A 27,992-nucleotide genomic window follows, 5' to 3' on the forward strand; every position below is an offset into this window, starting at 1 on the left:
CTGTTCTTCATTTCAGCAATATCCATAGCATTTTAAGAAATGCTGGAAATAGCTGAAGATCAAACACCCAGAAAAAGAGATGACTGTTCTATTAGTGTTTGAGTCTCAGCTCTTTGGATAAGAAGTTTTTTTTTTCCAGATGGAATAATACGCATGCTGCAAACTATTAGTAATGTCTCATGGGATGATGGATCTACTGTGACACCCCCCCCAAATTCAACACAGCAGATTTTGCTGAAAATAAACACTGAAATGCTTTTATTTGACCGCTGATTTTCCAAGCACAATCTTTACCCGTCCTTGTAACCTCATTCTGTCTCATACATATCTTGAGTGGATCCATGTTCTGCTCTCAGAACAAGTGGTTCATTGGTTGTTTTCAAGACAGCTGTTAGCTGATGCCAGAACATTTTTTGTTTATGTTGTTCAGGGCTCCACTTTAAGTAGGTTTTTCTTTTCAATAGTTTCCTGAGTTTGCTGAACTTCTGTGGCACACTGTTGAATGGGAGGTCTTCCAACACAATCATAATGAGGGAATCTTGATTTTCATTCAGGACCCGGTGTTCAGCAAAATACAGCTCATATTGACACCAGCAACTGTTTACAAAACTGGGAGAGAGAACAAAAAGGACCTTGTGGCTGTTTTCTATACAGTAAAAGATGTTGCCAAGCACAGGATGCCCGGGTTTGAAGTCTCTCTCATGGTAACATATCTTGAACCCCTTCAGTTCTAGTTTTTCCAACAGATTCTCTTTTGTCCAATCTGCATCGTGTTCACTGTATGAAATGAAGGCATCATACAGCTTGTTTTCTGGCCTCTTCTCATACTGTTTCCTTTTTGCCATACACCAATACCAGCCCATTCTTACGTACCACAGTCCGTCAAAATGCCAGCATAAGCCTGTTAGCACTAAAACAACCAGGATGGCCACGCAAGCGGTAATAGCCATTTGAATGCCCACGGAACAATGCAAGAGTGTTAGATTACTGCTCTCAACCAGCAAGCCCCTTCTTTCTGGTGGAAAGCTACATCTAAGATTTTCTCTTCCATTTATATGCAAGAACGGATTATGGATATATATATTCACAAACCAGTACAAGTCACAGTTACAAAAAAAATGTCTGCCTTCAACAGTCAAAACACTCAAGCTTGTTAACTGGCCGAAAGTGTCCTCTACTATAGTGGTGATGGCATTGTTGCTAATGTCTAACTCAATCAAAGAAGCTGGAAGAGATCCGCTTTGTAGAAAGGAGATCTTATTCCCTGATAAATTAAGATATTTCAGTGCTGGAAGAGATTTCCCAAAGTGATCAGGGAGTTCTGCAATTAAATTGTGACTACTGTCTAGATTAGTGATTGCAGAAAATTGCCCAGTGGGTTCCAGTTTGCTTATTAGATTTCCAGAAACATTAAGATATTCAAGTTTCTTTAGGGTTTCAGTTAATGACAAAACCTGCAATTTATTTTTACTAATATCACATTTTGTTAAAGTTAATGGGAAATATTCAAGAGGCATATCTGTAATTTTATTATTTTGAATATTAAATATTGTTAAGTTAAAAAGGGATTTAAAACGAGGTGGTATTACTTTAATATCACTGTTACTTAAGTCCAGATGCTGCAGAGAGATAGGTAAGTAAGGAAATGTAGAAACAGGATTACTGCTGAGATCCAGAAGTAGTAATTCTTTCATTGTACCAGCAAACCATTCTGGAAGTTCTACAATAGAGCAGTTTGACATTTTTAAGTGTTTTACTTTTTTGGGAAGACTTTCAATGGGAGTACCAGCTTCATTTCTAACTAATGAAATTGCACTAATTCGTACAGTTCCAGGTGCAAGTTTTTGATTTTCATCGGTATTTTCTGGACTTGCAGTATATATGAAGTGATTTCCTTGAACATACATAGTTTCCAAGTTAAACAATTTTTTAGCAAAATTTTGGGGTATTTGACTTATGTTTGTGAAGGACAAATCAATTACCTTAATGGTCGAAGGGAGACATATTGTATCCAAGTTGTTCATGGGATTGTTGCTAATATTTAAAAAGAAAAAACTATGAAATTTGAAATGACAAATCGCTTCAACGTCTATGTTGTTAATTGTTATTTTGTTATAACTAGCATCAATAGACTGTACATTTTCCATTGGCAAAAACAAGATGAACAGTGATAAAAGGTCCATTTCTAGGTTACTGTGACTAATGTTAAGCTCTAAAATACTATCTAGCTGAGCTTGGCAAAGATCAGGGTTCAATATTTTCATGAGTTCTTCCTCAGACAGTTTACTCATTGACAGATCAAGTATTCCATTTATTGGTGTTCCACAGAAATTAGGCTTTAACTCAGCTGTTGGAGAGACTGTTACATTCTTCCCTGCTCTTGGAGGATCCTGTTTACTTCGTCTGAACCTTGGATTAGCATGCAGCCGGCCGGATGGACCTTCAGAGTGTTTCAGTCCTTTGGCTGACACAGAAGACTCCAGAGCAGTCTCTGATGGTGTTTCAAAGTATTTGTAAAGCTGTAAAACCCCCGAGACTTCTCCAGATGGTGGTAGTTTTAGATGAGATGTAAGACCAGATACATCAAGTTTCTTATCATTAAATGAAAAATTCACAGAAATCAGGCTAGGTAAGTTTTCAAGCGCACCAGATTCAATGTCCTTAATCTGATTGTAGGCAAGGTCTAAAACTTCCAGTGCATCAAAACCTTCAAAGTCTCTTTTGGTTATTTTTTCAATCATGTTATGTGAGAAATTGAGAACTCTTGCCATTTTTGGAGCTTGTGCTTCTGATACAGAAGAGAGGTTTAAATAAGAGTAGTTATAAAACTGGAAGGCATACATTCCAGATGTTCGCCAAGTTAGGAATCCGTCTACTCTACCGAATAGAAAAGACATGAGATAGAAATGAAGTTTTCCAAGAAGGATCCTCATCCTGGAGAGAAGAAATATAAAATCCATCAGTATAATATGCTCCACATGATATAAATGAGTACCCTCAAAATAATTCAAGAAAACACCTTGGTTTCCTTGCAAGTACAGAAATCATTTCTTTGTTGTATGAAAGAGTCCTTGCTTATCTATGTGCTATTTTGCTTCATTATTCAAGAGGCAATACTGAAAGAAATCATCCAAGAATGAGTTGAAGGAAAGCGTGCTAGACATCTCAAATCATTGTAAATAAAATCCAAAGGTTTCTCCCTTCTCTCCTGCCCTTCCCCTCCCAATCAGGTCATAGACAGTGTCTTTCCATTGCATAACCCAAACTACACTTTCCTGACCGCTGCTTACAATGCCGAGTTTACCCCTCTGGCTCTGCCCCGCTGCCGTTAACCAGCTCTACCAGCTGCAAACCTCTGCAGCCACCTAAGTAAAGGTGCTCAGAAGCAGCATGGCAGGGTCCTCCGCTTAACTGCTAGAATACATTAAAAGCTTGTGAGCCGGCAGTATTTTGTAGCTTGTATTCTGCCAAGAATTTGCTAGCGATTGTTTATTTAGCCCCACCCGCAGAGGCAAGGAAAACAGCAACTTCAAGTAGAACTTCAAAGATATCCATATATATATATATATATGGATATATACATATATATCCATATACATCTGTATCTATCTATCGCTGTACATAGACACAGGTCGCCGCCTCTCGCCCCGCGGCCGTTGCCGGCGCCCCCGGCCCCGCCCCGCGGCCGTTGCCGGCCCCGCGGCCGTTGACCGTGGCCGTTGCGCCGCTCGCGCTGCGCCACAGGCGCCCGGCGGGCAGCGCAGGGCAGGGCAGGGCGGCGACGGCCGGGGTCGGCGGCACAGCCCGACACGCCGCCCGGCCCGGTACCTGCTGCTGCGCAGAGCCGTTCCGCAGCACCCCGTCGGCGCGGCACGGCCAGCCCCATCCGGCCCGGCGCCTTTTGTCGGGTCGCGGCGGCGCCGGGGGGCGGGCCGGGGGGCGGTGCCGCGGTACCGGCCGCCCTCTCGGCCGCGGGCGGCGGCGCCTCCTTTGGTTTAGTGCGTGGAAAACGCAGGGGTCTGCGGGTAGCGTCTTACTGCTCGACTTTGCTGTGATGTGGCCGCGTTGTGGCAAAGGGAATCACGAGAACTAGCAGGCAGCAGGGAATCCTCCATAATCCGCCCTGTTAGCACCGTTTCTGTCTGAAGGCTTTGAGTCTCTGAATGGCTACGTACCACCGATGATAGTCACAAATACTTAGAGGCTAAGTGGCTGGCCAAAGACATGTATACTTCTAAAATAACGTTTGCCTTTTGTGCCTTCAAGGGGACATGGTCACAAAGGCTACTCCATAACTATGCTGGGTAGAAAGGAACTGCTTTTACAAAACAAAAGCTGAGGTTCTTACGAAACAAAAATGACTCTCAGAATTGATGCCTTAGGGGGAAAAAAAAACCCAAGTGTCATTAGACTTGTGATCGAAATCATGAGAGCTGGTCATGCTGCTGATGGACAGCTGGAAACTGAACGCAGCCGCCCCCATGTAAGCATCTGCTCGTGTCCGATTAAAAGCAGCATTAGCACATGAGTATTGTAGGGGAGGTCTGCAAAGCACCAAGCGTGACCATGGAGTCCTGAAACTGCTTTTCTCCTGCCCGGTGATTTGCTGTATATGTGTGTGGCAAGGTCTTTGCATTGGGCCCACTTACGTGTGTGAATACAAGGTCTTGTATTCTGAAAGCACTTCTGCAAACTGAGTAGTTGTGTATTTAGTGCACTTTAGCTAGGAAAAAAAATAGTATATTTTTGTAGTGTTTTCACTGATGCTTTGAAAGATGCATTCTTTGTCTCTAGCTGGTTCTGTTTCGGATGTTGACCAATGGGAAATGACCAGATTGCACAAGATGTAGATTCCTGTCCTCGATTCTGCTTTTTCCTTTATTGATTCTTCTTTCCTTTTCAACTGTCACTGACTGGAAACTCCTAAAGAAGCCCAGAGGATATCCTGTCCAAACCTGAGAGGTGGGAAAACCCCAATCCTCTTCTAGTCATACTGACCATTTTCCTGCTCAGTCAAGTTCTGTGACTTCACCTGAAGTCCTCCCTTCTTTAGACAAATCATAACTTGCTTTAATAGAAGAGACAGGAAATTGCAAACATTTTGGACATGTCAGGTTAGATTCTTCCTCCCTCTTTTAACTTCAGGCGATCTTCTGTAGCTACTCTTTTCTCCTTGACGAGTCATTCTTTCTACATCTAAATCCAGCTGTGCTCGTCTTCAAAGTCAGACTGTAGTTCCTTCCTTGACAAAATGGGCCAGCTATATTCTAATATGTGGGCTATCCAAACCATGTTTTCTTTGGCTTTCTAAGAAAGTATATTACATTGGAAGTAGCAAAGTTAAAAATAATATTTTTCTGTACAAGAGTAGTTTTTGCACCAACGCACTATGCTGGAGTTACTCTAACATTTGTTTCATCAGGCACGCACCGTGTATATTCATTCATTCTCCTGCTGTTGAAGGTTTGTGGAGGAACAGCAGCATATGAAAGAGGACTCTGTGGTTAAGAAAAGTACAAATAATATAGATGAGACCGTAACAAAGGCAGGATCTTAGTTCCCTGCAAAGACTCTGTAAAGAGATGCAATTTCTGAACTAGCTCTTCCGGGTTTTTTTGCTCTCTGCAAGGGATAGACTTTGTGTCTGACAGGTAATTTAAGAGAGAAGAGCCTGAGGAAGGCAGAGGAATGCACAGCCCTGATGGCTTGAAAGGTGTAAAATGTGTGTTCTGTCCCTTATTCTGGGCTATGGGATGAGATCAGAGATCCGTGGAATGGATTGCCCTTTCCATTTGACATATTACTCCTCTCTGTAGAAAAGCATGTTTTGGACGTTGTTTTAATGGCCTGGCATTTGCCAGCTCTGGTATGTTGCTTCAAGAAGGACAGTATTCCCTTAGCACACTCCTGGCTTTACGTCTGACAGCCAAGAAAAATAGTAGCCCTCACTCCTCTAGAATCACACCTGAGAATCTGAGCCATATATTGCAAAGATTTTATTTCCACCTTGGCAACTGTTATGGAGATATGCTTAATCAAGTTTATTCTTTTGTAAAATATGAGGAAAAATGAAAGAGAAAAATCTTTTTACTAGATTTTTTTACAGCAGGACACAAGAAAACATTTTTGAATGTGGGCAGACTGAGGGCAGATCAGCAGAAGCTGTACACGACCTTCTCAAATCCAAGGACAATGAGTATCAGTCTTCATGAATTCAGACCTCAGCAGGAGTTTCCTTTATTACAGTGGATTTACACATGCAGGCTGGATTAAACTTTAAGTAAGTCATATCTGGATAGCTGTGCAAATAGGATGTTTATGATCTGGAAATGCACTTTGTTGCTTGTGTGCAGGGAGAGAGAATAATATCCTGCACTTCCTTACCACCTGAGAAAATCTTTCCAAGATTCATGGTCTTATTTTGCCTTTCAGTTAAATGAAACTTTTCAGGGACTGTCTTTCCTTGCATCATGAACCACTGACTTGTCAGCCATGTGGATGCCTTACATAAGTGTTCACTCTAGTTTTTGATCCAATATTGCAACTAATTGATAATTTTTGAGTTTTAATAGCAAGTAAAAATAGCTCTAGAATTAGGCCTCATTGTCTGAGGTTTAACTGCTGCTATATTATTAAAGCAGTGTCTTTGGTTATGTAAGTAAGTAAAAACATAACAATACTCATATGGTTCTTTTAACATCTATAGAAAGTTCCAACTTCATTTCCTGATATTCAGTTAACAGATCTTGTCAAGAAATGAGCAGTGCTATTCTTATGTGTTTTGGTATTGTGTAAGAGTCCATCAGTTACTGACTCAGAAGTGAGTTTTAAACATGCCCGTAAGTTGGGAGGATTTTTTTACTTACTCGTATGCTAATGTACCTTCCTTCTCTGTGGATGTATCCTGTGCTCTGGGACCTAAAACAGTTCATTCTTTTTAGCTTTGATTAATTACCGATTATATCACTACTATTGCTGCAAAATTACTTTCTGCCATTCACGTTCTTTTCCACATCGTTAATTCTTAAATGAGCATGGAAACAAATGCCTCTCTAGCTGAGATATACAAACCTCGTGGATAACTTTAAGCAGATGATAGGCACAGAAAGCTACACAGCTCCAATTCTGCTTTGTACTTTCTGCATGCCATGGAAACCTATTTTCCCCATTTTTGGTGCTGAGATGTTCCCATATGCCTGGCGAGGGAGTGTCTGGGAGAGGGCTGAAGAAGCAAGATACTCTGAAGAACACATTTCTTTTAGACTCAAATGTGTTAGCATGTAAACCTATGGGAGAATTAATTACTTCAAGCAGAATCAACTCATGTTCTATCCTGCCCCATGAGGTTTTTGTGGTTTTTTTGTGCGTTATATGCTCAATGGTTCTTCTCTCCTAAATCAGCTGTTAGCAGGGAAGATATGGAAGAATGCAGAAAAACATGTTCTTTATCTTTGTAGATCTGTCTCCTTCTGGCCTAACTGGAAAAAGTCTTTTAAGGGAATTGTTAACATTGTCTTCTTGTCTGTCCCTAACCTCATGTTGCACCACCTATCAGTAAAAAGACTGGTGAAAACTTCTCATGACTGAAAAAATACCTTTAGATTGTCTTCAATTTCTATGAATATAGCATAAGTGAGGCAGAGGAGCAGTGCTACAGCTGTGCTTGGAGTAGACACAACAAGCAAAGTCGTAGGCTTGAATTTCGAGATTTTTGTGCTTGAGAGAACGTCGTATGGATGATCTTGCCCTGGAACACTTGTGAACAAACTGCTTCTTGTGCAAGAAGAAGTATAGGCTGAGGAATCTGAAGGACTAGGTACAAATTTTGTGACTTTGGGGATGCAGTTTGCTGATAAAACAGGAAAAGTCTTTCTTTGGCTTTAGTAGCATGTGAAGGAGCTCTGGCTGCTTAGTCGAAGAGGCTGCACTTCCCTGTCATGCTGGGGACTTCCCTCTTGTGTGGGGCAGGGGAATTCTTTTAAATTCTGTAAAATAGCTATTTCTGTCTTTTCATCTGATCTCATTATACCACAACTGAAGTATAGGCAGGAAGGATTTTGCTCTTTTTCCTTTAATGTGACCAACAGATGCGAAGTCTGGCACTATCCCCACAAACGCTGTGTTCTGCAATGGGGTGCAGTCCCTTTGACATGACACATGCTTTCCACTCAAACCTGAAGCTTGAGCACTCGCGACTCGAGAGCTCAGCACAGCTCTACAGAGTCCATGAACTCTGGACAGATGTTGTTTTTTGGAGCCAGCTGTTGCAATGGAAGAATGTGCTGCCTCCAGCAGATTCTCGCCCCTTTCAGCAATGGTTGAGGTGTGTTTGTTATAGCAGATCTGGCCCTTTTACACTAGTCTGCTAACTGATTTGAAAGGCAGCGCATCAGAAGAGCTCCATGCAGGGTAGGAAGCATTTTTTTTCCTGCTGCTTCTGTTCTTCACTAGCTCTTGCTGTGGGATCAAGAATAACCCTGCTGCCTCTGCTCAGTTCTACCTCCCTTCCTCCTGCTTACTTTCACACCGTAGACCCATTGTGGTCAGAGACTGCACAAACTGGAGAGAGAAGGAGCAGAGCTGGGGACTGCACTGTGCCTGTACCTGTGTTTTCCCTGCTGGCCTGTCACATGGGAGAAAGCACAGGGACACGTGTATGTTGTGGGGGGGATGGAGGGAGGAAAGGGAATGGTAGTGGCTCACACACATTGCTTTTTCACTGGTCCTGGTCCTGCTAGCGCCTGTCTAAAATGGCTGGGGTGAGGCCTGGCATGGTAGGCATAGAGGAAGAAGGCAGAAAAATTTGAACGAGAGTATCAAATTGCTGAAAGTGGAAACTGGAGAGCAAAAGCCATCCTGTCAATAGAATTCAGCTTCTGGCCTGCTCAACTTTGTTCCTACTCTGATCTAAGATTTTCTAAAAGCAGCTAAATAGGTATGAGGCAGCCTCAATTCAAAATAAAACTGTTATGAGGGATTGCTGAGTTTCTATATTTCTACCTACTGCTAGACTTTAATGAGAACATTCACCCAGCTGATAGTAGAGAGAGATTAGAGGAAGCTAAGGCTAACCATTTTTTCTCACTATATGCTGACTTGGGATGCACCTTCAGTGCTGTGTGCATGAGCTAGTTATACCTATGACACTCCAGAACTAGGCTAAGGCAGCTAATGGTAACAGTATAGCTGTAGGAGCAGGTGCTGAAATGCTAATCTGGAACTGCAGGAGCCCCTTCTAAAGTCTGTGTTGCTATAGTTGAGCCTGTCAGTACTCGAAGTAGATGGTTTAAAGATAGCTTGGTTGTAGCTACTCAAGCTGCAGCTATACCTCTGGCATCCAAGCAGATGGGGCTTGAGTGAAGCTACTGCTGAAGTCCATAGGTTTCTCCCCTCTAAACTTTCTAACGGACTCCTGTTCTTGATGAAATTTTGCTGTTTGATATGGAATTTACAAACTGATAGTGCAACAAATTGTTTGTGGTCAAAGAGAAACTTTGGTCAGCATCCAGCAACTATTACTCCATCCGTTGTTAGACAGTTGATGGGACACTGTTCTGTTTGATTATGGAGGCAAATAAAAGAATTTTAGGGAAACTAAGTTAGATGTGTAGATTCAGGAGAACACTCCTTTTAATATCTTTTCTAAAAGCTGCTGGCTAAAACATAGGATTAAAATTCAAGCAACTTTGTGATTTTCTCAGAATTTCACAAGAAAAAAAATCTAGGTAGAAGATGCTCTCCTCCTCTCCTAGTCTTCTTTGGCCCATCACTAGACCATTAAAATACAGATGGGATTAGGAACAAGGACTCAGAATTTAATATCTTGCTACTGCTTTGTTTCTTCTACTATATAAGATATAGTAAAATTAGTTTTCCTGTTTCAGCAGTCTAGCAGCTTAACTTGGTATTACAGGAACTATTCAACTAGTCATATGCCAAATGTTTGGCAAATTTCTTTTTGACATCAGTCACGAAACTCCTACACCTTGCACAACAGCTCTAGAAAAGAGGAAGCATGTAGCTGGCATACAAACAAGTAGTACTTACCAAGACACTGAACATACACAGTTGCTGCAGACTGAAATATTGCCCAGCTTTTGCCCAGTCCAACACATGAATCATCACAGCTAAGACTTTACACAAAGTTGCCAACCTCATGATGATGGAACTTAACACAAGAGAAGGTATATCAAAGTAAGTTCTTCCTCAGTGATAACCTGCTATTTCTGTCTTTTTGCAATGCATAATTAGTATGAGACAGCAACTTGAAGGACACACAGGTAATCTTGTCTTGTTTGGAGATGGTCTGTGTCTGACTTAGGTTAACTGGACCAGGTGTCTTAGAAAGGAGAACACAAAACAAGTGATCAGTGTAGCACATGGTACAGGCACTAAAATGATTTTTTGCCTGGCCTCCAGTGTTCTCCCTTGTGAGGGAAATCCTTGAAGGCATGTTGGCTCTAAATCAATAGTTCCATTTTATTTATTTACTTATTTTATTCCCCCTCCACTCTTTTAAATTGCTATTTCAGAAGTGTAAAGAAGTGCACTTCAGATACTGTTGTATCTGGAGGTAAGAAACCACTCGGACACTTGTGTAACACATGCCACTGAACATAGAGAAGTGTTCAGTGAAGTCAGGAGGCTTAGCTAGGCCTGGTATTGGCACAGAAATGTCAAGATTGTAGATTGCTAATATCATACGTGAGCTTCCTCTGATGCAAAAAAGTGAATCACTGACTGATGTCAGTAAAATAAATATATTGAAGTGAACTCTCCAATGTAGGTACCTGTAAATAAAAAGAGGTCCTGGAAAGTAGCCCAGGATGAAAGAAGGGGTAACAGCTGAGTGGGAGAAAGGCAAAGTAACAGGAGGAAGGACTGCAATATAAATACAGTTCCAAACGGTGACACTGATGCACTGTTTATGTTTAAATGACTATTAGTGTTCTAGGGGCCACTGAAGGCTCTTCAGCAAGAAGTGATTTTCCCTCTTCCATTCTATCTGTTGGCAGTTGACTCTTCACTTGATGCTAAGCCTTGTTTATTTGCCTTTCTAAAGTGGTAATTTATATCTTGATGATGATGTTGATTTGAGGACTTCTCATACACAAGTCAAACAGGAAGTGCAAGACAAGATTTTAATTGTTAAAAGTTTATCAATAACCTCTTATATACACATAGTTATACACAAAGTGGTTCATGAGTCCCCCATCTTACAGAATTCTGCTGGTAAGGTTGGTTGGCTGAAAATTTCAGTTTGCCTTTGTCATCTTGCAGAAGTGATATTAATACGGAAAATGGCAGGTGGGTGATTGACAGATATGGCTTTCTTCACAGGCTTTACTATTCTTCAGCTGGGCACTGAAAGGAGCCCATATTCATCTGCTGTATCCAAAATTTTACAGATGACTGGGGACTCCACCTTCAACATAAAAGATCAAAATGTTAAAAACTAGAATTACTGACAAACTTCTTATAAGAGATTGCAGCAGAGATTTACAGGAGATTAATTCCAATAGACTGCAACAGCCAGAGTTCTTCAGCATTACTTTGTAAAACTTAATATGCTATAGAGTCAGTACATCGAAGTAAAAAGCATAAATTAACAATGTAATTAATAATAATCCTCCTTTCCTAAGCAAAGGCAGTTGAACAAAAAGCAGTATTTGTTTAGCAACTATTATTAGCACTAAAGCATATGACATGACTCTTTGTGAAGAGTCACCTGAAGGGATGATTTTAAATGTAAAAAAATAGAGATAAAGCAGGTCTAAGGAACACAGAGGAAACTGCAGAACTGCAGCTTAGTAAGATTTAACAATAACACTTAAATAATTGTAACATTTTTCAGTGCATTTGAAAAACCCACCACGTCTTCATCTTTGGCCTCTATGCTCCCTTGTCAGAGGTGGATTGCATTACCATCTGTCAAGAGATGGTAGCTATAAAGGCTCTCATTTCACTAGAACTCTTCCTCTTGTCAAATAAAAGACTTTGTTTTTATTCTTTGGCTGATACAAGTAAAGGCTAAGATCAAAACCGATCACACACTTTCCATATAACGTGGACCATACACCTTGAGACACGCTCTACTAGGCAACACCTGATCTTACTGAATTCAAATATGTGTTTACATACCCCAAGAATGTATTGGCAAGAATGAGGCTCTAACATATATATAGTTACAGCATGAGGGGAATCAGATTCCTTACATCTGAAAAGAGAGAGAAAATTTTCAATTTATTATCCAAAAAGCACAAATCCAAAATATGGATTTTGTTAGTGTCGATAGCATTTTTTATGAAGCTCAGTTAACACTTTCTGAGCTTTATGAAAGAGAGTCTTTCTCCTCTGACATATGAAACAGAGAGATGAAATGCAAGTTTACATAAAAGGTTAACTTACTTCAATTTCACAGTCACCTGCCTTGGCTTGTCTGTTAAGTCACACACATCTCCATTTCCATAGAAATGAGACACCATCCTGCCACAAAAGTTTGGAATGAGAAAGCTTGGAAATATTAGACACTACATTCTCAAACGCTAAATTATTATACACACAGCTAAGTTGTGTAATAGAGTATCTCATAATTCTCCAAATGTTTAACTCCAATATACAGAACAAAAAAGCAATATGTTGTATTTAAATTACTGCAGAAGCAAATCATTGTTCACTATTTGAAGATTTCTTCGCATCATATCCAAAGCATTCAATTATCTTTTCTGATGTTCTATGTTGATTATGGAGAAAAACCTGTATGATCTTCTCTTGATAGTTTGTTTTATCTATTAGTAAAATGAATATTCACAAACTGCAGGAGTGGGCTCCAGTATTTCCTCTTCTCCTCCCACCTTGCAAGTGAGGGACCAGTTCAGGAAGAGCTAACCACAAGAGTAACCAAGGTGCCTGCAATCATACCTAACTGTCTGTGTACCATCTTCTCTGAGATAGTAGGTTCTAGCAGCATTCTTCTTGGACCATTCTATGTGTTCCTCCTTGCTCCACGTACCCACAACCACAGAAGTCTTGCCACTTTCCTTATCCTAAAAAAGGAAAAGCTGATAATTACCTTGTATCAGAAATTTAACAGAGAGGATGTTTCAATGACAATTAGCAGGTCATTTTTAGAGCAAGTCTTCTGCTGTCAATAATACATTGTTTGTGCATTTGGGACAAAGTACCAACGAACTTGTATGAAGGGTCAAGCCTCAATTTGACTGTCTTTTCGTAACAGCCGCCTTGGTTGTGTCAGCTGATAAAGGTGTTTCAAAGAACAAAACAGCATCCTGCCTTCCCTGCTTCCCCCCAAAAAAGCATAAAATGTTTTATTCAGCTTTGATCATCACTATGCTTTATCTGACATGGTTCCTACATCTCCCTGCATAAACTCTTCAGTAGCACACTGAGGATTTCTTCTCTTAAATCACTCCTCTCAAACCCAAGATGGGGATTAGCCAAGAAAAAAAGAATGTTCCCTTTCTCAATTTTTTTGAGGCGGATTCTCTAACCTTCCTCCCACCCCAAGATATTGCCTGATCATTATCAAAAAAGCAGGGTCCCCCAAAGCCATGTAGATTCAGCTATTACTGCAGAACAGAATGAGCCTCTCAAAATATCAAAAACAAGGTAAACAGTTGTACAGCTTGTCCAGTAAAACCTGAATTGTTAAAGGTTATTTAACAAAACACAAATATACCTCTCAAGGTCTTGTGGGGGCATGCAATATCTGCTTTGGTAAATATGTTAGGGACATAAAGGAAGAAATCTGTTCAGGTAGCAATTTTATCGTTTTAAAATGAATCTTCTTAAGGAAGCAAAGCGTCTGTTGCAGATTTGCCTAACTTTGAAAAGGAACGGCAGCTTTTGCTTTACACCCGAATGCCACACAGCTCAAAAGGAGTGAAGGAAACGTGGCTTTTTTTGCACGGTGCCTCATCCAGACACAGAAAAGCAAAGTGTTTTGAGGCAGAGAGGAGTTTCAAGGACCTAAAGAAGGCATGCGTCCAAGACAAATTAAGAAAGTTAATGGCTCAGTATGATTGCACATAGAAGACGAAGGTTAACAGTACCAGAACATATCTTTACTCAGGACCATCTTTGCTTGTTGCTGTTATTTAAACAGCACAACATCACTTTTGTTGAAAGTTAGTTTTCAAACAGTATATCAAAACTTGTAGGAACACAGAATTTTAAAAGTTTTTTTGGTTTTGTTTTTATATTTCTGCTCTTTTATTATTATAAATTTCTGTTGCTCCCACTTAAAAAAAGTCCTCACTCTTACAGGCTTTTGCTTTCAATAAGAGAAGCTGTAGCCATCTAGTGGCAGAATACAAAACTGTTTAAACATACCTCATGATACTGATGAACGTATTTCCCATAGCAGAATTCATATTTCCACCAACCAACACCCTGAGAAGAATAATTTCAGTTAGCACAAAAAAGAAAAAAAAAAACAAATCCAAAAATCCAAATCCCCAAAACACACAGACACACCAAATTTTCCTCATGACTCTAAATCACTGAGTATTATAGCTGAAAACTGCATACCTATTAGATACCTGATTCAAGGATCGCACTGAAAGAGATTCTCTTATTAGACAAATTGATATAGGCAAGAGATGGAATAGATCAGCTTAAGCGAAGAGAACCTAATTTTTCTGTGGACAGTCTGCTCTTGAAAGAGACTATATTCTTTAAAAGCTATTAGTATCCCCTCAATTTATCAAAAAAAAAAAAAAAAAAAAAAAGAAAAAAAAGAAAAAAGCTTTGTTCTTTCAAAGACAGGGAAGACTTCAGACTCCTTTTCTCTGCTGGCTGTTCTCTGAGTCTCCCTGAGTAAAACTCCTTTTTTAGTGCTTTGTCCTAATTGCTTCCTCTCTTAATGCCTTGCTGAGTTTTCACATTTTTTTTCTTCTTATTAACAAAATTGGTACAGAACATTCTCATCATCATCTACCTTAATTTCACAGTTTGTTCAAGGAAGTTTTATTTCAACAGAAAGATTGAAAGATTAAAGATACCTTTCACTAAATTTAATAGTGTAAACTTACAAGTTCGTAAGTATGGAAGTCCTCCTTATGTCAATGCAAGGAAAGGCAATTATTACGCATGTAATAATGCTCTTAAAACTCCTAAGTTGACATGGCTTGTGCAGTGAAAGCTCTGTTGTTACACTTAAATAGTAAAAGAACTATATTTTTACTTCAGCCTTGTATTTTGCTCAGTATGGCCAGGCAAGAACTAACTACAAGGTATTTGAAAGTCAGGGAAATAACATTTGCAAGTATAAAGCTCCTACTTTCCATGCTTCAGACCAGAGTGAAAGTAATAGGTTTAATGCTCAAAATATACTTTTCCTCACACACACAGCAGAATGACAGTATTTAGTGGGGAAGGGGGACAGAAACACAAATACAGATTGTACAGATACCAGAGCTGGCCCCAAGTTGTTGGCACAGCACAACACAACACTGCCAACGATATTAGTTTGGAGGCAGCCATGTAAACAAAGCATAATATGCAGAACAAGGACTGGGCAAAAGCAGGTCTTGAGCTTAAATTGAAGGAATATTTTCACTTAAAGCTAAAGTACCTAGAACATTTTTTAAAAAGAAAAATACCTCTTTTGTTATGAGAAATAAAGTCTCTGCTGAGGGAAGAATTTAAACTATTAAAGTTCATAAAAAACTAAAAAAATATAAAATAGTACATGCAAGTAAGAAGTGGTCATTTTATTATACATAGTTTTATTTCTCACCCCATGGAAGCAGTAGGAACCACTAAGAAACTCCTTTATAAGTTGGTCATCAGTCAGTTTTGAGATATGGGTTGTTCCCACAGTTAATAGCTGATGGCTTCCAACAGCAACTGGCTTATGGATGGAAGAAAATTTCTCTTCTTTTGTTGAATGCATTTCTTCCTGAAATTAGAGTATACATACGTATGTCCATTCAGACTTCATAAATATGTCCATTCAGACTTTATATGCCCCTTGCTAAATCTTAGGATCTATAAGAAGTCATCTAATATTAAAGTGGCAGGTTGTGGGAAAAAATATGAAAGCGTTTTGTCACTGTTTTTTCACAGTCTTCAGAACAGTTGAAAAAAGATGGAAGGTCAAAATACTAGTGACTTAGTAAACTGTAGGCTGAGGAGGCTACACGTTTTAAACTGGTAGCCCAAACTTAACTGCTTTATTTTCCTTCCAAATAAGGTAAGTCACAGATGATTGCAACAAACTTACTAAAGACCATTTGAAAGAATGACATGGTCTTAGACAGTTGGGGAAAAGAAATAATTCCACTGAAATCAAAGCTAAATGTGTTACAATATAAAAAATAGTACTATTTAAAATTACTTTCCTATTTCAAATTAAAGAAATCCTACCTCCTTAACCCTTCTAAAAGGCATCTTCATCATTTCCTGCTGTTTCTCCAGCTGTTCCAGGTTATGGGGTTTAAGTGGGGATCCCGGTAGTGATTGGCAAAAGATGTCATTCACAGGAGAAGCCCTGAACCTGTCCAAACAAGTTATGGATATACGACTTATGTTCTTTCAAATTTCTCATCATTGTACACACAGGTATGCCAACACACTCTCAGTACTGTTCAGCAGCTCAGAAACCTCTTCTAAAAACTTTTATTTTGGAGTAAAGACCTGATTTTTTATTACGGTTACTACAAATTCCATTGAGCTAAGTTGTGATTATTTTTTGTCTTGCACTTGCACCATCCAAGTCAAGACTACACTGTTGTCATAATAATTAAAACAGATGCAAATACTTTTTTGCCTTGTGTAGTCCATTAAAGCTGGCAGACAGCTAATCAACACAATCTAACCAGTCTTTTGCAAAAGGAAAATGGTGCATATCAAAAAGCAAACTGCATGGTGTATGTATTATGAATGCTGTGTCAACACTCTGAAAAAAGTTAGAAGTTGGGACACTCCAAAGGTTAAACTTCATAGATACAGTTCCTATATAATTAAAATAATATATTCTTACACAATCTGGTATGTAAGGCTTTTCATATACTCCTCCTCCTTTATCATCACCCTTTCTTTTCTCTACCTCTGTCTGCAAAAAGCAGCTCACCTTAGGAAAGAAATAACTAGAAGATGAAACAGAGTATCACAGCTTTCTCCTTATTTTACACAAATAAAGGGCTCATTAAAACACCAAAAAAGCCTTAACAGAAAATACTCAAAGGTCAACATTAAAATCCTACTGACAAATGATGAACTTGCTTAGCTTTCACTGTCCATCTCATTCAAAGATGTTATTTTGATGAAGCATATTTACAAAACAAACAAGTGGATACTCCTTCAGAAGCAAGATGGCTTTTTGTGACATTCTCCTAGAATGATGATGTGTGATACACAGCAGTAGTTATATAATAATAACCATTATATTTAAAAGAATCCGAAAATACTAGATCAACAAGTTCTGTACTAAAAAGCCTGGTCTTGAATTTTGTTTAAATAATATTACCGAACACTACCAGTTACAGTAGAAAAATAAATACTAGTCTTCACTGCCTTCTTCCCTGTCCCCAATTCCCACCTTCCTAAAGAAGGTCAATTTGTACCCAAATAAGACTGACAGACAGAACAAATGGCTATGCTCTTGCTAAACTAATGTGACTGCATTATTGGATAAGATAATAGGTTTAGAGGAAAAGGATTGGTGCCTACAATAGCGCTCAGTGCTGTTCCAGGGAACAGCACATGACAGAAAAAGTGTGCTTAACTTAAAATGAAGTTTGTTTGTTTGAATGTCTGCTGACACTGAGCAGCATTTCAAGCCTGCTGTATCCACCCTTTATTCACTAGGAAGACATATGTGGAAGAATAAAAATCTTTTATGCTTAGCTTAAGTATTTCTTGCTAGCAGCCAGAAAGCCTTCCAAACCTTCCTGTGGAAGGAAGAGGAGGCAGCAGCTTAAGATCTCTTTTTAAATTAGATTAAAAAAAAATTGCCTGTCCACCTTTTTGCCTCTGTAAGCATACAGAAGCTTAAAAGACACACAATGTATAATATACAAATAAGAGTGCAATAAATAAGCACAACAAATAACATAGTACTAATAGATCTGTTTACAGGAACAAAGTGATAAACGGTACTAAATACTTAGTAGCAGCATCACTTATTTACCTAACTGCCAAGTTTTTATAAAATGCATGATCAAGGATTTTATCTTACATGCTTTGTGCCTACTGCCAAATACTTAAATATTCAGTTGTTCAGAGATCAGTGTATATGGACAGTTCAGAGCTCCTGTCTGTTATATCCTGTTTCATATGAATGTCACGCACTTCCTTTGCTGTTCTGTTTACAGCCCTTGAAAGGCCAAAAATCTCTACAGTTGAGACTAAAGACATATTTTACAATTCAGGCAGGTGAAGAAAGAAATCAAAAGAAAGAAATCAATCAAACTTGATTTTTTGAAAATAACACTGAAATAATGAATTCTTTGTATGCATATGACTTCATATGCAGCTGAAGGTAAGGTAATGAGGCAGGACAGGACAGATGGGAACTCCTTAAGTTGGGAGTACTGCTAAAATAAATGCTAGTAAGGTTATCATTGAAGTCTGTGCATTTGTTTTCTGAAATTCAATAGAGAAGCTGAAATCTATGCACACATATATTGCACATGTGCAACTTGCAATATTTGAATACCATAAAAAAAAGACCCCTAAGACCTCAAAATCATAAAATACATAAGAGATTGGGTGTTCTTTGTCTGTCTGTGGCTGTCTCATCCTTCAGGCTCTACTTTATGTTTCTCTGGAATTACAAGGCTAGAAACTTACCTTTGAAAATAAAATAATATTTGTGCTTCTCATATGGGATCGATCAGCAGAGACTTATGACATGCAAATATTGTAGAATTTAAGATGAAAACAGCAAGAGTTGACAAAACTACACTGGCCAACATGCAAGTGTCACAGGAAATGTCTAGAAAATTTTGTACAAGAAACCACAGCTGGACATAAGACTTGCATAAACACATGCATGCATAGAAGTTGATGAAAATTTGGAGTCATAATGTTAGCCAAAATTTGGGTACCATACCTATATTTAGGATGGCTGCACAACAGAGGTGTCAATATAACCACTTCATATTCACAAGTTGTAACTTCTGCTACTGAAAGAATCTCATGTTTAGCTTCTGGATGACAGATGTACATCACTGTACTTGACCTGGGTAGGTTTTGTCTCAAGCTACAAGGTGTGCCATTTCCCATTTCTACAGGATAGTAGGGGGTCATCTGTCCTTCTATATTTTTTGTAGGTATCTAGGTGAAAGAAAGTAAAAGTTAGGAATCACAATAAAGTTCCTTTGCCTCTTCTGAAATGGAGGTGTTGCTGCAACTAAACGGGTTCCGGTTTATTACCTCCAGCACGGCACTGTACAAATGCACCAAACCTTGTGATTTGACTACAAAGCTCAGCCACATCTGATTGCAAAAGCAGCTGGAGTCTCTGCACAGGTTGCCTAATGTTTCAGTTTTAAGAAATCTTACCAGCCGAGTGCAATGTTTTGTCAGAGCACCAAGCCCCGCTATGTACAACCTGCAGCCTAGGAGACAAAGACACGTGAGTAGCTCTGCCAGGCTCAGCTTAGGCCTGACCAAGCATGTTACCTTCAGCGTGATGCCATATCATAAAGACCATGGCACCATGCAAAGCCATCCAGATATCTGCAGTCCACCCTTAGCACACAGCACATATAGTCTGCATTTTTCTTTATTTAGAGTATCCCAGCCATCTGCTACCTTGTCTAACAGAAAGTTAACAATACATACAAAATAAATCCCACTTTATAAGGTTTGAAAGGTTCATATAAAAAACTTTATTTTAAAAAGCTTTTTAAAGTACTTTATAAAGCCCAGGTAAAAGCCTTAAGTTCCCTCTCCTCCATTTTGTACATGCTTTAAATAAGATTTCTTCAGACTTGTTCCTTCATATTTAAAAACGCTTTTCCAATAGAAAAATAGCAACTCTCATTTAATGGCTTCTGAATACAATAGTTAATAGTGCACAATCATATTTTAATTTTTGTCCAGACAGAATTTTAAGGGCACTAGAAGCTAGTCATAAATGGATCTAAGTGTTCAAGTTTTGTCGAACTTCCACTTTGAGAGATTCATTCCTCAAACTGCTCATCATTCCATCAAAGCCCGCTCTTCTGGTTCCTATCTTGAATGCAGCTGGAGTTCCTGGGCAAAGTTCTGCTTATGCAAAAGCCACATTAGAATCTATGACACAGATCTTTCTCTACCTGTGTTTTTTGAACTAGTGAATATTATCAGTGCACAAGAAATCAGGCTCTGTGCTAAGTGGTGGTGGTGGTGGTGGTGCCTTCCATGGTCAGGACACTAACCCAAGAGACTTAGAACCCTTTCATACCTCACCTGCTTCAATTACCAAAGCACACGTTAATCCTGTCAAGGCCACTGACTCTCTCCTACTGAAACTGTTCCGTCATGAATGAATGAAGGGATACAATATTCATGAGGTAAAAGAATGAATATGACAGCAGCTTAATTGTTTAGGCACTCCGTTGCTTCCAGTCACTCCTCCACTCCACTTGAGTATTAAGTCACAGCTAGGAACTGAATATACATTCTGACTGTGTACAAAATAGCTGATAAAGGGAGTACCAGTGCCTTCCCTTCCCTTTTGAAGGAAACGACCTATCTTTCCTTAAATACTGAAGGACTGCCTAAGCATCTCATTGAGGGTCACTGTTGAAGACACCCAAAAGGAGACAGTTGTTGTCTGCACTTAACTGAAAGGCACCTACACAGGATTTAAGATAAAACCTCATCCTTTTTGGTTCTTTTTGGTTGCTTTAAGCACTTCCCTCCTGTGTTATCTGCCCTCTCCCTTTCATGACTACAGATTCCACTAAAATCGCACGTCTAAATTCTCTGTTGACTGAAACCTATGTACATCATAAATACTGCTGAAAAAGTTAGCAAAAGATTTAATTTATTCTGAAATGAAGAAAAAATTAGGCTACAAAGAATCTAGTTTTCTTCAACTTTAAAGAGGCCTAACTGCTGCAGTTACTGGAATGGGCCATGTTCTGTTTGGGCCTGCTTCCCCAACTGCCTCCATAATGCATACCAAGAACATCTATTTTCTGAGATACACTGCAGAAGAGGAACCACTCTTTGATACGTAAATTGGTACCACAAGAAACGTGTAGACAAAATTTGATTTCAGCAATTAACATGAAGGATAAGTGAAAATAAGGTAGGTGCATGTCATTCCACAGGTCAGATTTACTATTGCTGATTCTGAACTCCAACATGTTTCAGATACTTGTTTCACTATAAAGTAAAATAACTCAAAATTAAGTTTTGGACCTAATCAAATAAAAGTTCTCTAATGGAAAAGGGAAGCACAGAGTTTTATGGGATGGGTCATCAAGTCAGGTGAGAAATTTTCTACAGATTTAGCAAGACTAGTGCTGTAAGAGTTTGTTAGGTGTTTCTTCATATCCAAAATGCATGGGGCTAACATTAAAGGAATAGGGATCTCTGATGTAGCTTGAAAAATGACTGCTGCTAGGCCATAATGTCACTTTGTGTTTGTGTGTATTATCTTCATAGTGGAAAAGTAATTCATCTCTCTCAAATTTTAAGATTTGAGTAGCTTTGATGTCCTGGAACTGGAAGGGCAAGAAACTTGATGAAACAGATCAATAAACTTTTTGAGACGGGACCAATAATCAAAAGTGAGAAGAGTGCAGCTCAGGAAAGCAGTTTCATTTATTGTAGTAGGGCACTAATTATATAATTTCATCATATTTAAATTGCCTCCACTATTGACGGCAAAAATTAAAATAGATGTTTTTCACTTGCCTCTTTTGCACTCTCTTTTGGATTTTCCTTTTCTTCTTGATCTAGGGAATAATTAAGAATGAGGTAAGCATAAGGTCTGTGAACTTGAAATAAAATTAAATTATATACAAAGAGAAGTTTAGATGTTCTGTGTATTTGCTAGTATTTTGTGTATAAACTATCAGAGTCAGTTTCACTAACGTGCAGGTGCAAAAGAGGAAAGAAAGGAAAAAAACCCAGTGGTCTGGGATTCAGAGCAAACAGAACAAAATACGAGTCAGTAGCTTCTTGAAACAATTTCACAAGTGTTTCAGACAGGCCAAATTCATCCTTAGCACAACAATAAGGTGATACAGGCCAGAATAATATGTCATTACTGCTGTTCTCTGAGGGCCAGCTGACTATTCCTTTCAGAGTGAGTGAATTTACAGGCTAGGACAGTAAGCAGTAGGCAAGTACTTCAGCCCACCCACTAGTCTCAGCTGGAGGAAGAAGTTAGGCCAGAGTGCATGGTACACTAATGATCATGAAAGTAAGCATCAGTACAAGGCGACTAGAGGCTGGCACAGGTTAAAGCTATCCTTAGCATTCTGAATTGCTTCAGGAGGTAAGCCTGAACGGAGTGCAGACTGTATCAGAAAAAGGCAGCTCTGCTTTGCTGTCACCTGTTCAGTTGTTTCAAGCTTACTGTAATACACTTGTGGATTCATCTCAATCTGTTTTAATTTTGAAGAGAAGTAGCATGAATTGCTGTATAGGAAGCACAGACAGAATAAAATCTGCCACCCAAGCAGGAAGGACAGAGGGCCAGCATTCTGAGAGTCTTGGATATGATGATCTGGATTATCATACATGTAACTTCCTAGCATCTAAATCCAAGAAAAGAATTCATAAACTCAAACTAGACATCTGTTTTCTGTACAGCAGTATTTAGGGAAAATTATGTACCTCTGTACAGGATTAATAACAGCACAAACAAACACTGTAACTCCGTAATAAGAAATGCTAAAAAAAAATGCAATGTTTCTAAAACTCTGTTTCTGTTGAGAACTAAGATACCTAATTGAAGGCTGCAGGCAGGCATCCAAAGGCATGGAATTTATAGCTCTCAATCCCTTCTAGGACACAGGCACTCACGTTACCATTTTTATGAGGAGGAAAATGATGGCATCCACTTCTTACATATTAGCCCAGAATTTAAAAAAAAAAGACTCAAAGCTGATATATTTTCCGTTGTTTCCACTGAATCTAATGATGGACACTTAGTTTGTGGGTTTTTAAGAGTTCTTTGAACTAACATAGTGCCAAAATGCTCAGCCTTATATAAAGGAAGCAGCTATTGGCAGGTATGAACACAAAACTTTCAGCATTTACAGTAATTTGCTAGAAAAAAAGGAAGCGCTTAGAAAAATAGCTTGGGACTCAGCTACCTAAATTCCACTGAAGTTTCACTTCAGGCACTTAAATATTTTTGCAGATCTGTTGCAGAACTCTAAAAAAAAATCAAACAATTTTAAGAATCAAATCCATTTGCAAAGGCTATAAAAGGTTAGTTTGTATACTATGTTTTATTAAAGAACAGCAGAGCCGAACATATGCTACACACTCTGAACTCTGTTTATAGTTCGAAAGACACTTCCCCTCACCCAGAAAGAGGGTGAAGTAGGCTACATTATATCAAAAAATGAGATCAAGCACGTATCAGATCAACTACATATTTTCTCTACCTAATCCTAATTAACTATTGTATTTTATATAGTATGGCAAAACTGACAAGATGGATGTGATGTAAGGCACTGAAATTTATGGAAAACAACAGATTTTCAAAGAAAGAGTAATCCACAGAATTCTACTATCCTTTCACATTGGAAATAGTTTTCTACAGAAGTTCCAGCAGATTTCTCAGAATGTAGTAGTTAATACCAGAATCAGCATCAACAAAATAAAATAAACTAAGACAAACCTGGTTCTGACAATGGGTTCTTTATCATCATATTCCCAAGATAGTATTCTTGGATGTTTATTTTCTACAATTAAAAAACAAAAGTTAAAGTTTTTCAGTTACCATTTTCCATATATGATTTCAATTCTTTTTGAGAAGTTAAGCAGGTTTATGGCAGCCAAAAGGGGACAGAGACTATTAAATTTTAAGAAACCTACCTGGCCAGTTTCTTTCTCCTCGTGATATTGACGGATATGTTTTCCATGGCAGACTTCATAAGTCCAGTAAGATTCAATCTTTAAGAAAAAGGGGCGGGAGAAGGGGGAGAAGGAGGAAAAAATCATTTTCTGATTACATACACTACCAGAAGATGACAATCCCCCCCAAACTTTTGACCTTTACAGTAAAAAAATTTGGCCCAAGCAGGGGGATGAAAGCACAATTGCAAGTAGTAGCACAGCAAATGGTCTCAGCATTGCCCAAGGATTTTGACTAGGTTGCAAATAAACATAAAAGACAAATTTTAATTCAACTCTGCACAGACATAATACAGCAAAAAAAAAGAACTGAAGATGTGTTGGAGTTAATTCACTCTTTACCACTGGGGTTAAACTGTAGTGACTCAGCCCAGGCTATTTTTGGTCTCTGCTACAGATATCAGCTGTTTACTAGTAGGGCTTGACCCACTTTCTCTTCCTCCTCAAGGACTTCTGTGGGATCTGAAGATTCCATGATCCGTACAACAGCTGGACATTTTTGCTTTCTCTGCTTCTCAATACCCACTTGTTTGGTATTAGATTTGTTCTCAGAATATAAGAAGTGAATTTTAAAATAGTGATGATACTTGGTGAAACATTGGAAAACTTTTAGAATATCTAGAAGTACATTTGATTTTGATCTTCTAAAGTTTTCTGAGGAACGCCTTTCATTATAGACTGTGACACGCTAGGGCTTGACTCCGGGAATTTTAAATCCTGGACTCCTGGAACATTTTAAATCCCCATTTATAAATTGTTACTATAGTCACCCTGTTTATTTGAATTCTGAGATCTTCAATTATTTAGACTTTTTATAGTAGTAAGATACAGTCATTAAGATTTAGATTACTAAATCGGATTGAATTACTACCTGAACTACCTTTATCCACAGTTTGTAACTACATTGAACCTTGAATCTTAAAATGGGCTGGCTTGTAAACTTGTGATTAACATGCAAGTTATCAGGATAGAAATAACATACTCTATATGAACAGCTACTTTGCTTAAAAAGAGGTTCCAACAATTCTCCTGGAGTAGGACCTCTGTAATCCTTCTCTTCTTCCTAGAATAAAAAGATATTTTAATTAATTAAAATTAAAGGCATTCTGATAGTAAATACCCATTTGAAACAATTATGCTTTTAATTTTGCAATAAGGTTTTTTAAAAACTCATTAAGTCCTCCCATGAAGGAACAGTGTTGTGACTAGAAGATAATTTAGTTCAATAAAAAGAGACAAATAAAAGTCACAAATCAAAGTGTCAAACCAGCAAAATTCAGTGGTTTTAAGACATACAGATATTGCAAAAGAGTAGTAGCTCTCAACTTGCTCGTGTCAAGAGTGGCAGCTTGTGGGGTAAATAGGAAAACTGTATAAAAAATCTTTAATTTGTTAATCAATATTGATGTACTCATGCAGTACAATCAAAAGGTCATACAGCTTTCACTGAATAAAAAAAGTGCATCAGAAAGGCATATAAAATACTGAGGAAGCTTATTTCTGCATATTTTTAACTCTACAAATATGCATGCTATTGAAAAAATATGCACTGCAAAGTTCTATAGAACTAAAGATTTCTCACCTATGTTGAAGTACTCAGTACTGTCAATCACCTAGTGTCAAAATGGAGGCCCCTGCCATAGAAGTACGGCTTGTCTGCGCAAGCTTTTGCACGGTGTGAAAACAAGAACCATTGTAGGGACTGAAGACCAATGAGAAACCTCACCAATTTCCAAAGAAAGATGGACCGCCTCAATCTACTTTCTCCTGTATAAACAAATGTGTTCATATGTTTTAAAATTCAAACCCTGAATTGTACAATCAGTTTTCCAATATGGGAGAAGATAATGGAGATTGAAACTTTCATGACCGATACTACTAAATGCACTATGGCAGGCATTCAGATACAGTGATTGTGACAGCAATGTTAACAATCTTTTTAGTTATTTGCTGGCATAGAATTTGACAACGCTACTTAAAATATAAGAAATTTCCAATCAGTGTTGATTTTTGCTGAATTTCCAGAAGTAAAACTCATGACAGAGACTGACAGACCTATCAATTAATAACAAATGATTGCTCAGGTATCCTATAAAATGAGGATTTCAAGACTGTTCAGAGGGCTATACTTTGTATACAGCTAATATCTAATACAAAATGAATGCATCGATTATATGCTGTGAAAATGTTAATCACTCTTTAGATGATTTTTCTTTTATAGGAAAAAGATTATTTATTTTGAAAAAAACATAACAAAAGATGCTGTAGACTTATCTACAGCTTATAATTACGAAAAAAAAATCTTCTGAACTTACCTCATTGCCACTGGATATCAGTGGAAGCATACATTTATATTTTTCTTTATCCACAGTGGTCATGATGATGTAGTTATCCTCTTTGTACAGAACACCAGTGGTAGGCTAAGAAAACAAACAGCCTATGAAGTAGCCAGGGTTCTTTTTAAAATGATATTTGTTAAAAATATTCCTGAATGCGTGAATAATAAAGTTAATTCTGACTGATAGGACATGTGGTCCAGAGTATTTCCTGGGTTTTAATTACATCAAAAAAAAAATGGGCATTTCAACTTGAAGCACACAGCTAATATTTGCTTGCTTGGCTTCCTTTCTTCTTTGTTGGAATCCTTCTACTTCCAACCATAATCCTGCTCTCTTCTACACTCATTCTCTCGTATTTCCAATTCTGCCCCAAAAGAAATCCAAGATATTCCAACAACTTCTGTGTAGAATTTGCTCTTCTTTCGCATGTTGTCTGTTTTCTACGCAGAAAGTAGGATCTTGAGGAAAATGACAGTATCTTACTTTATAGTAGGAAAACAGACAATATCTAATACAGTACCTAATATAGTAGAACCACAGACAGTATCTCCAAGTAAAACACTACTTAATAAAAAAAAGAGGGGGATTTTGAGTTTACATGCTTTTAGATAAACTGCTTCCTATGAGTCTAGCTATGAAATAGCTTAATTAAAAAACAACCAACCTCCTCATAGCCACTACCATTTTGCAACCAGCAAAATGGTATTATATTATATTATTATATTGACTTTCAGATCACATTTGCCTGGGATTTTCCCATGTACAAATCCAGCAAACTCAGACTATGAGAGCTAAATTTAAGCTTTGACTCTCTTTGGATTCTTTCTGACTTGGTCACTCACAAGATTCTGTAACCATAAAATACAGTTTACATTAAAAGCATTGTTCAGGGAGAGATTTAATCGTGTTCATTTACTGATAGCACTGAAAAAGCCATAGGAACTACAGCAGTACAAATGTATTTATTTGCAAAGCACCAAGACAGTTAACAAAAAAACCAGGAGAACTTATATACAGTTTGTCACCACAAATAAAATGCATGGCGATCTTTAAACGGAGCTTAGTACAGCTACGCCAAGCACACCCGAAACTGAAATATCCTTTTTGCCACGCGGGACCTTTAAAAATACGTGCAAGGTGTGATTGTATTTATAGCTTCTGGAGACAGAAAGCAGCAGCAGCATATGAATTTAACTACCAGTGTCCTTTAGCAGTTACAGACTGCTAGCTCCTTTGGCAGAGTATTTTGTTAAAGCAGCATCTGGTAAAAAGGGACTTGAAAAACCACCTTTGCACCAGCAGACGAACGTAAGATTCTTGAGGCAGCGGTTACTGCGTGTATATTGCTAAATGCCCCGTCTAAACTCACAACCTTGACAGTCCTGTCAAGAAAAACCACAAATAAGGGGGAGAAAACCCGCCTTTTCCCGGCGCGCCCGCCCGCCCCGCCGCCGCGGCACCCACCAGGCTGAGCTCGGTGCCGGGCCAGTTCACCCTGAAGGGGATGTCGTCGCTGAGCTGCGGCGCGGCGCGCCCGCCGCCCGCCGCCCCCGCCGCCAGCAGCCCGCACAGCAGCGCCAGCGGCGCGGCCGGGCG

General features: G+C 38.7%; 2 protein-coding genes across 2 annotated transcripts; both read right to left on the reverse strand.

The window, feature by feature from the left end:
• Positions 1 to 261: 261 nt before the first annotated feature.
• On the reverse strand, positions 262 to 3,890 carry LOC134139141 (toll-like receptor 2). The gene is made up of 2 exons (XM_062573537.1): positions 3,829 to 3,890; positions 262 to 2,934 (listed from the first exon to the last, which is right to left on the reverse strand). Exon 2 carries the CDS (start codon positions 2,931 to 2,933, stop codon positions 309 to 311), a length of 2,625 nt encoding a protein of 874 aa, XP_062429521.1. The 5' UTR covers position 2,934; positions 3,829 to 3,890; the 3' UTR covers positions 262 to 308.
• Positions 3,891 to 11,139: 7,249 nt separating this feature from the next.
• On the reverse strand, positions 11,140 to 27,971 carry ERLEC1 (endoplasmic reticulum lectin 1). The gene is made up of 14 exons (XM_062571689.1): positions 27,861 to 27,971; positions 26,373 to 26,477; positions 25,040 to 25,120; positions 24,019 to 24,096; positions 23,822 to 23,885; positions 21,880 to 21,920; positions 19,079 to 19,302; positions 16,390 to 16,519; positions 15,761 to 15,922; positions 14,353 to 14,412; positions 12,922 to 13,046; positions 12,409 to 12,486; positions 12,142 to 12,217; positions 11,140 to 11,425 (listed from the first exon to the last, which is right to left on the reverse strand). Exons 2-14 carry the CDS (start codon positions 26,433 to 26,435, stop codon positions 11,354 to 11,356), a joined length of 1,254 nt encoding a protein of 417 aa, XP_062427673.1. The 5' UTR covers positions 26,436 to 26,477; positions 27,861 to 27,971; the 3' UTR covers positions 11,140 to 11,353.
• Positions 27,972 to 27,992: the final 21 nt, after the last annotated feature.

Source organism: Rhea pennata, chromosome 3, assembly GCF_028389875.1.
Source record: "Rhea pennata isolate bPtePen1 chromosome 3, bPtePen1.pri, whole genome shotgun sequence".
In the NCBI taxonomy this organism is placed as follows: Eukaryota; Metazoa; Chordata; class Aves; order Rheiformes; family Rheidae; genus Rhea; species Rhea pennata.

Bases quoted from the DNA above. Each gene is read 5' to 3' on its own strand.
- LOC134139141 (XM_062573537.1), bottom strand. From the start codon at position 2,933: ATGAGGATCCTTCTTGGAAAACTTCATTTCTATCTCATGTCTTTTCTA.
- ERLEC1 (XM_062571689.1), bottom strand. From the start codon at position 26,435: ATGACCACTGTGGATAAAGAAAAATATAAATGTATGCTTCCACTGATA. The intron at 19,303-21,879 runs GCAAGTGAAAAA...TCTTTCACCTAG, and splicing joins CAAAAGAGAGTGCAAAAGAG to ATACCTACAAAAAATATAGA. The intron at 12,487-12,921 runs GTATGATTGCAG...CTTTTGTGGCAG, and splicing joins GATGGTACACAGACAGTTAG to GATGGTGTCTCATTTCTATG.